This window comes from Hydra vulgaris, chromosome 12 (genome assembly GCF_038396675.1).
Source record: "Hydra vulgaris chromosome 12, alternate assembly HydraT2T_AEP".
NCBI lineage: Eukaryota > Metazoa > Cnidaria > Hydrozoa > Anthoathecata > Hydridae > Hydra > Hydra vulgaris.
This window is the reverse complement of record NC_088931.1, coordinates 51,003,658-51,013,759: the sequence shown is the minus strand read 5'-3', so window position 1 is coordinate 51,013,759 and position 10,102 is coordinate 51,003,658. Positions and strand designations below refer to the sequence as shown.

The 10,102-nt window shown below is 26.4% G+C and overlaps 1 protein-coding gene across 3 annotated transcripts in view; it reads left to right on the top strand.

Annotated features, from left to right (window-relative positions):
• The first annotated feature begins 1,345 nt into the window (after nucleotides 1-1,345).
• The window catches only part of LOC100209553 (calcyphosin-2), a 29,281-nt gene continuing 20,524 nt past the window's right edge, over nucleotides 1,346-10,102 (top strand). Inside the window, exons 1-4 of one of the 3 annotated variants that reach the window (XM_065813609.1) lie at nucleotides 1,346-1,420; nucleotides 2,627-2,729; nucleotides 4,910-4,968; nucleotides 5,248-5,293. In XM_065813609.1, the coding sequence (XP_065669681.1) occupies nucleotides 2,667-2,729; nucleotides 4,910-4,968; nucleotides 5,248-5,293 (168 nt within the window). In that variant the 5' untranslated portion in view covers nucleotides 1,346-1,420; nucleotides 2,627-2,666. The remainder of the gene's footprint in view (nucleotides 1,421-2,626; nucleotides 2,730-4,909; nucleotides 4,969-5,247; nucleotides 5,294-10,102) is intronic. The other 2 variants (XM_065813610.1, XM_065813611.1) reach the window with 2 other exon arrangements.

The following is a 10,102-nucleotide window of genomic DNA, read 5'->3' as shown; positions in this document are numbered from 1 at the left end:
GGATGTACCGGAATTCCGTTCCGGCAGGAATTTGTGACTTTTAGGTCAATCCGGTTCCGGCCCGAGTTACAATATTTCAGGCCGGAATACCGAAACTTTTTTTTAAATTTGTGACACAGATTGTGTATATTAAATCAAAAAACCATTATCCTACAGGCCAATGAAGAGCTATAGGTAAACCTAGGTAAAAAATACATAATTCTTAACAAACACAATATAATTTTAGGTAAAGCTACAGTAAAGCGGTCAAAAATAATTTTATTTTTTTGCTTGTGTCTCGTCAGTGGAGGCTTTTTAAATATTAGGAACTTTAGCTGAAATAATAAAAGGAAAAAGATTGCTGCCCCATGTCAAACCCTTAGTCGATGTAGCAGCATTTTGTAGCAGTAGGCTATAAGATTGTTGATGTAGCAACACTCCATTCTAGCCGAAATTTTTTAACAATTCCGGCAAATCCGTTTCCGGCCGGAACTCAAAATTTCCAATCCGGTACACCTCTAATTTATATACAAATGAAATCATACAGAACTATACAAAAAATTTTCATTCCGTGACGTTTTCATAGTAATTTTCGTAACGATATTTTACTTAAAACGGCTAAGACGGCGACTTAAAATATTCTAAATAAATAAGTTTTACGTGCTCGTTGCAAATGGCGTTTCGATTTCGTAAAATCGCTATTTATTATCTATTATTATTATATTTTTTTTACTATACAGTTATTATTATATTATTAATATTTCTATTATTATTATAGATTATTGTTTATTATATATTATTATAGAAGCACCAAAACCCGTCGAAGCCGGATCAGTTCCTCTTAAGCGATGTTTTTGCGTGTTTTTGCGTGTACTTACAAGCGATGTTTTTGCGTGTACTTACATGTTACATCTTAAATAATTTAGTTCTAGTTTTATGCGTATTGCCTATGATTGTTGTTAATTAAAAGTTATATTGTTAATAAATTGTTGTTTATTTTAAAAATTAAGAAACGAGCATACATCGACTGACTTAAATAGGTAAAACATGGAAGGAGTATACATACATCGACTGACTAAATAGGAAGAACATACAGGAAGTGTACATACATCGACAAAAAAAATAGGTGCAACATGCAAGGTTTATTTAAAATTTTTATTATTTTAAAAATTAAGAAACGAGCATACATCGACTGACTAAATAGGTCGAACATACAGGGAGTGTACATACATCAACTAAGGGTTTCGGTTTGGACAGGAAATAAGTTAAAAAAAATCGCTTAAAAAAGTGTTTTAAAAATCAAGGCTAACACTTTATTTTGTTATATTCCGGTCATCAATTTACACAAAACTTCAAACGTCGGAATAGGTTTTTGATTTTATCTGTCCGTTGTTAAGAACGCCAAATTTAAATCTTGCAACTCCGAAAACCATAAAAAAAAGTAAATTTCGTTACTTGACTCTTGCTTATTTTTAAATATTTTTAGATGTTTTTTTGTTTTTGTTTTGTAACTAGGATTTGATATTTTTTTTTAATTTAAGTTATTACATTTCATATTATGCATTATGTATTTCTGAATCATGGTCTTATATTCGAGTGTATTTACAAATAATAAGTTATCACCATGATCGGTTGAAATTCGGACGATTCGAAATTGAGTTTTCTCAAAAACCACTTAATCAATAATAATATTTTTTTTAAATATATTGATGCTTACATATTTAGTTTTCTTTCTTCTGAGTGAGTGCAGTTTTGCTTACTTCTCAATAATTTTTGCAATGACATTGCAAAAATTATTGAGATTGCCAATGGCAATGTCGAGTAAAGAGTCCATCTCATGTGCTTTCTAACAACATACCTACTAGTAAGTTGAATTTCACTATTATGTGTTGGATGGAGTTGTGCTAGTTGCAGAGTTTTGTTTATTCTCGATTCAAAGTCATTCAGTACATTTTTATTTGATTTGCTCAACTTGGATGAATTTTCCTTGATAATCCCTTAAATAATATAATTATATCATGATATAAGTTATATCATATCACTATTATTATTCTCAGGAGCTGAAATCTTGCCTAGTTTAAAAGTATTTTTAAGACCCCATTCATTACACGATTTGTTTTAGATATGAAGGAATAGTTTCTTACAGATTATGACAACTTTGTAACTAATTTTTATTTTTTCCCATTTTCTTTGTTGGTCTAAAATGATTTTCTATGTGTTACTGATTTTGAAAAAAAGTTTTTTTTATAGGGCATAATAAAGAAAAAACCTAATTGTCAAATTAACTGTTAAAATGAAAAATTATTCATTTTTAAAAAATTGAGTCTTTTAATCTTATTTCTAACAGAGCAGCTTTTTATCAAGGAGTCTTTTTGAAAATCTATTCTGCACCAGATATACTACTGAAATTTTCTTTAGTTTTTACAACGTAAAATAATAACTTAAAGTTCTTTTCATACTTAAATTTGTTTAAAATGTTAAACATATAACGAGAATGTAAAGAACTGAACTAATTTGATTTTTTTGAGTTTTATGAATATATACTACATGAAATTATTTATGCATTCTTTAAAATATAAAATATTTGACTATAGTATAAATAATAGTTTTAATACTTATTTTATTAATGCATTAAATTTATCTTTAGATGACGGAAGAATTGAATGAACTATAATTAAATTCATAGAATGAATGAATATCGCACAAGAAATCAAAGCTCATCAATATTTGGTCAAAACAGTTTTGAACAAGTATAGCTATGTACAATATATATATATATATATATATATATATATATATATATATATATATATATATATATATATATATATATATATATATATATATATATATATATATATATATATATATATATATATTTATATATATATATATATATATATATATATATATATATATATATTTATATATATATATATATATATATATATATATATATATATATATATATATATATATATATATATATATATATATATATATATATACAGAGGCGATTCTACAAATAAAATGAGGATGGGGGGGGGGTGAATCCTTAAAAGTACTGACTGGATTCTAAATAAAAAAAAATCCTATAAACTACAATTTACATGGCAGATTGCGTTAAATACCCAACTAGCTGACTAAATTTGTAAAATGACTGACTATAACTTGGAAATCTCCTTCTTTTTGGGGAAGGTGGGGGTGAAATACCCCTCCATTCTGTTTTATGTTTATGCATATCTTAAATGGTTGTTTCCTAATTTATTAGTTAAACATGCCACATTCTGTCAAATTCATTATTGACCTCATCTAAAAGTATTTTCTATGATAGCAGTATAAAGATCTTATGAGTACATTTACACATATAGATCTTTTGACTACATTTACATATAAAGTTTTTTTTTTATTAAGTTCGTCTCCCTAAGGCATCAGAACCGCTACACCTAAACACCTAAGGAGATGTTTAGGTAAAACTCATTTTTTTATTTTTTTTTTAATTATTTTTTTCAAATGTTTTTAATTTTTTTCAAATTAAAGCTTTTTTGTGACCCTAGACTTTAAAAAAAAAAGAGCTGCAGAGAGAAACAGGTTAAGCATGGTACTTCCAGAGGCCTAGAGTTGATTTGAATTCAGAACCTCATGGTTGTGAGTCGAGTTTTCAAATACCAGTTGATTGATACCTAATTTCTCAAAAGCTTTTGATGGAATTTTGATGGAAAACACAAACTGCCTCAGTTAAAGCTTAATGGATGTAAAAGTAATAGCTTGATTTCTTTTTTTTTTTAAGAGCAGAAGAGAACAAGTTGTTTTAGTTAGTGTTTGTTCTAGCTGATTAAAGATAATTTGTATCACAAGGATTGGTTCTTGACCCACTATTGTTTATATTCATGTCACTATGGTTGAAAACAATCTGGATGTTTTATCAGTTGACTGGTCAGGGTTATGGGAGGTGTCACTAAAGCAAATGTAATTCTAGATGTGCTTTAAAAATTATTCTGGTCTTGGTCTATTTTATTAGGATGTATACAACCTTTGTTCTATCATATATAGAATATTGTACATCAGCTCATCTTTTAAGCAAACAGAAATCTAGATGTTAAAACTTGAATAAATCATTTCAATATGCAAACTCTAGAACAAATGAAAAAAGAAAATTTAATAAAATATTTTAAAACAGTCAATAGATTTAGTTAAGTTATTTGGCATTTTATCAATTCTCTATTATATTCCTCATCAATACATAGTTATGCAAGCAATAATTGAGACTTTGAATCATTATTGTTGAGGCATTTCACAGGAAACCAAGCAAGAAATAATTAAAGTTGATTTTATGAGTTGTTTTTTTTATTTGAGATAATTGAAATAATTATGTTAAAGTATTTTACTTTTAAACCATTTACAAATTAAGTAGGAAAGACAGAAAAATATCAATTTAATATAAGTATAAATTATTTATAGTATTTCAAAATTTTAAACTGTTGCTTTTAAATATTTTATATATATATATATATATATATATATATATATATATATATATATATATATATATATATATATATATATACATATATATATATACATATATATATATATATATATATATATATATATATATATATATATATATATATATATATATATGTACATATACATACATACATACATACATACATACATACATACATACATACATACATACATACATACATACATACATACATACAAACATATATATGTGTGTATATATATATATATATATATATATATATATATATATATATATATATATATATATATATATATATATATATATATATATATATATATATATATATGATGGTACAACAAACAATATTTCTCTGTGTATATAAAAAAAACCGGTTTTTGGAAAATTGAGTCTAAAGATTAGTATTCTTGATATTTACAGAATGATTCTAAAAAAATCTTACATGGAACTCTTTCTCCAAAAAAATCTGCCCCAGGATGGTATGCTTTTTACTTAGAATTTTATGATTATTTTAATTAACTTGAAGTATTTGATGGCAATTTTTCTGCCAGCTATTTTTTTTTAATATGATACTTACGCTTTTTTATTTTTAATTACTTATAAGTTGTCTAGGTAACATGTTACTTATAAGTTGTTTAGGTAACATGTTACTTATAAGTTGTCTAGGTAACATGTACTACAAGTTAACACTTATAGTTATTATTATACTCATGAAAAATCTGTTAAAAATTTAATTGAAAAAATTTCTATCATTTTAGTGTTCCCAAACTTGTCATGGATTCTTTGCTTAATGATAATGACTTAGTAAGTTTTTAAATTAGAATGTCTAGCTTTGTCATTTGACTTAATTCGATTTCTTAGTTATATAGTTATTAAAATGGATGAGAAAGATTTATGAGACATAACTCGTATTAGGGGGGAGCATTGGTACGTTTCAACAAGAAATTAAAAAAAAAAAAAAATCATAAAAAATTGGAAACTAATATTTTTTGCTATTTTTCTAATGTGTTTGGCAACATTTAAATATAATTTATGTTTACAAAAGTTAATGATTAAGTATAATACTTTTGAATTTTTAAAATGTAGTTTTTTGTACCAATGCTCCTTACATGGGGAGCATTGGTACACAGCAAGGATAGCATTGTTACATTGCATGTTAACATTAATACGTAAAGAGAAATTTTATCCTAAATAATTGTATATTCAAAGAAAAAAAAACTAAATTTTAAATCCAACATATTATATAAACATACTTGAATTAAATAAATTAATAACCTACATACTTTAAATGTGTAATAAAATAAAATAATAGCGTAGCGAACCAAGTATATAATGAAAAATTTATTATATAAAACTTTTAAGTGCTTAAAAGGATTTTGATGAAATTTAAAATCTAATTATAAATTGCAGTTCTATTTAAGGTAAAAAAGTTAATTTTTTTCAACCAGCGGGTTGCTGGGGGTATTTATCAAGTGTATTTTTGTTCCTGTGCTTTAATTGCTGTGGTTATTAATTATTATTTATTGAAATGACAAAGTATTATCATTAAATGAATATTAGCACCAAAAAATTATAATTTTTTCCATGCTTGGTAGAAACTTATTTGGAATGCAAAAACTTTCATTTTTACACTACACACAAAAACATGCATGAATCTCAAATTAAAAGTTTAAATACCAAAAAAAATATTCTAAACATTTGCTACAAAAAGGAATTTGTATTCTTCAAGTATAAATATTCAATAACCATAGCTCTTTACTTCTCACTATGCATGATACTTCTCAATATGCATTTTTCTTAAACACAAGAAACCTTTTGACTTTTTTTTTTTTTTTTCATTGCTTCAGATGTTTGTTCTGATGTAATACAAAGTGGACCAATAAGCCACCATAACAGTTTTATTTTCAAGAAAGTTCTTTAATTATTTATCAAAGAAGAATCAACAATTTTAATTATGCAGTGTTTATAAAAATGGTGATAATGATGTTGACAATTTCCTTAGTTAATTTTTTTGTACTTAACAGGTATGGATTTATGACATTATTGTATTATTGCATTTTCTAATGAGGTTTGCTATCAAAATAGTACTTTCTGATTTCTACCAGTGATCTAAAAAGTCATTGGCACTACTTTCTCATCTATTGGCACAATATAATTATTTACTGTGACCTTATATTTCAGAAAAAACCTTTATGTATTGCAGATCTAAAATTTGAAATGCATCTTAAGTCAAGATAATTTAATAAGGTATTTATATCCAAGGATGATGTTGATGGTTTTGCGGTTACAAGGAAAGGTAAACTTCAATTAAGTAAAAGAAGTTAATAAGGATACATTGACACAGTGATTATAATATTTTGTGATGATTTTCTTTTATGCTTTGAACTATGTCTAGTATGATTATTTGGGTGCATCAAATTATTATGTCTAGTATGATTATTTGGGTGCATCAAATGCCTTTTTTCAAGAAAAGATCTGTCCCTTTTTTGAAAAGTTTCCATTAGTTATCACAAGCAACTCTGTTAAATTTTTTCAAAAATAGAAATAGATTTAGAGCGGCCAGTGTTTTTTCCTCTATAATAATGCTTTTACAGTTTAATAATCATCAAGTTAAACTTAATATTGCATGAACTTTATAAATTGAATGTTTGTTGAACATATTGAATGAGGTTTTTATGTTGAAACAAACCTCTTAAATGATAAAATGCCTGTTTCAATTATAGTTTAAAAACAGCCATACTTGTTTTTTTTTATTTCTTTTTTTATCTGAATTTCAAAGTTCAGCATTTTTATACTAAGTTTTATGTCCAACATAAGTTAATCAATAACAAATTTTAAGAGTTTTGTTTATAACATATATTTTAATTTATAAATAGTGCAAAATAAGTTTGCCTTCCTCGCTTTTTTTTTTTTTTTCAATACCTTTTGAAAAATATTGACTTTTAGAACTTGTACGGTTACCACACACAACACAAATAAATAAAATAATATTTTATACAAACTTTTTAAATATATATATTTTTTTACCCAAGTTTTTTTAAATTTAAAATAGTAATTTTTTTTCATTATTCTTTTTAAACCAGTTTTTTTTTACCCTTATCTCAATAGAATGACTTGAGTTGTTTAATATCTTTTTCTCCCAAACTTACTTGAATTAAACTTTGTAAATGTTTTACTTTTAGAGAGTTTTGTGTGTCTATTTCATATTGAAGAATAAAAAAAAAAAAAAAAATATTTATATTTTTCAACTTTAGTCATCAAGAACATAGCATTTGTGTATAATACATGATTTAAATTTCAAATTTGACAATACTACTTCCATAGATGCGTAGTGGTGTAAGAGCGCTCGCTTTGTAAGCGAGAGGTTCGGAGTTCGACTCCCACTACATCCCTGGAAGTACCGCACTCAACTTTGTTTCTACGCGCAGCGGCCTTGCTCGGCAAGGTTCGTGTTTCAGAGTTAAAGAGTTGAGAGAGGGTTGCACCACGAATAACAACTAAAAAATAATTAAAATAATAAAATAAAATAAAAATAACACAAAAAAATGAGTTGCCTCCTCGACTGTAGTGGCCCCCCTTGGGCTTTGGGGAGGTGAATAATCTAAAAAAAAAAAAAAAAAAAATAACAGCATCTCTTTTTTTTTTTGATCTCTTTTTTCTTAACTCATAATTTTCCATTCTTTCAGTGTCAGTGATATCAGGAGAAATGAAAACACTTTTGTTATTTGACTTTGCTCTTAATAGCTTGGCTTTTGATAGGGTTAAATTTCTTTTTGATGTTTTATTCTAAATGAATTTTTTTTTTTTTGTAAATATTTTTTGAAAAATTTCTATAATAAAAGTAATAATTCGACATTTCAAAATCATAATTAATGTACAATGGTAAGGATGTGAGAAATCATCCACATCCTTGTGCACAGATTTAATTTTCTGCAAATGCTTTTCTTAATGCATATCTTTTTTTAAAGAAATATTTGGTCCTCTAAATTTCAGAACTAATTGATATATGGTTTTGAAGACATATAGTTTTCTGTGTCTCACTAACTTTCTGAAGTATTTTTATTTTAACTTAATTTTAGCATTTATAGCAAGTTTTAACACATGCAAAACATAATTTTGTATGTCATTTTGTTATTTTTATTTAAACACATTAGAATAATCAGTTCTATTAAAAACAATTAAAAACAATTTGTTAATAAAAATTGTTAATTGTTATTCGGCATTTAGTTATTTATTATTAGAAAAATAATGCATGTGAGGTATACAAATTTAATAATGATGTTTTTTCAATTACACTGGTCAACTAGTAAAAACCCCCTGAGATAAAATCATGGTTCACAAAAATAAAACATCAATGCAGTATGATTTAATCATTAGTCTGTTGTAAAATGTACATTAAAAACACAAGAAATTATAAAATACAAGCATAATGTCAACTAGGCATTAGACAGTCCTTATTGAGATCTAGGGAGCTAAAAGAATTTCAAGACTTTCCATTTTCTTTTGTAACAGCAATCAGTTTCCCTATGTAAAAATTAACAGAAATCATATTTGCTGTAATTTATTACTTTGAATATTGCTACAACATGTGTAAATGGAATAAATGGCTTTATGTTGCCATTGTGTATCAAGGCAGCTTTAAAAGATCTCTTACTAGAATCTAAAGAATCTCCAATCAACTGTTAAATGCTCAAAGCCAAGCTTGCAAAATAGACCATAAATATCTGCAGAAACATATATTTTTTTCCTTGGCATAAAATTAGGACAGTGCTGCATGTCTAGTTCTGAAATGACTCACATTGGTTCGAGGCAGCAAAAGATTCCACCGCTGAAGGTGGGACCCCAAGTCCTTTTCATTTTCTTTGGTTAGTTGTAAGTCTCTAAAAAAGTTGCAAAGATTGGCCTGGGTTAAAAATTGTGGTTAAATCTTGTCAGTTTCTTTTTCATAACAAGAATCATCATTGCCCTTCAACATTGCACTGAGCCTCCTTTGTACTGTCCTCACTTTTGATGTTTGGATATATTGGCAGAATGGGTAGAGGATACTTAGCATCGTGCAAGACTGGCTTCAAAGCTAATTGACAGTCTGGATACATTATAGCTGATTTTTTCTTCATAGTAAACCCTTCTATGTTGGTCATACAAAAATAACAATTGGACACATGGTTGGTTGCTTTAAGCCACACTATGGGTATATAGAAAAGCATTGAACTTTTCTTTCAGAGTAGCCATTGTGTTAGCCCAGAATTACATATTGTGCAGCACTTATGAGGGGTCAACTTTTATCCTGGACATCAAGTTTGATGCCAAAAGTAAATTTGATATGCAGCTATGAGTAATTTGGCTAAATTCTTTCTCTGCTTTTTTGTAGTAAACTTTCCACAAATGTAACAAAAATTGTATTCGTTCTTTTTATTTTGATTAATTAAAAAAAAAAAAATTAAATTTTTTTAGTTATCTTAAAGAAACACAGCATTACATACATATTAACAAACAGTCTTATGAGAAAAGCTATATGTGGCTGAATAATTCGCTTCCAATTTGTAATCTTTGCTTTATAAACAAGCTTTGCTTATATCAGCAAAAAAAACTACAGGGGAAAAAAATTTTGTT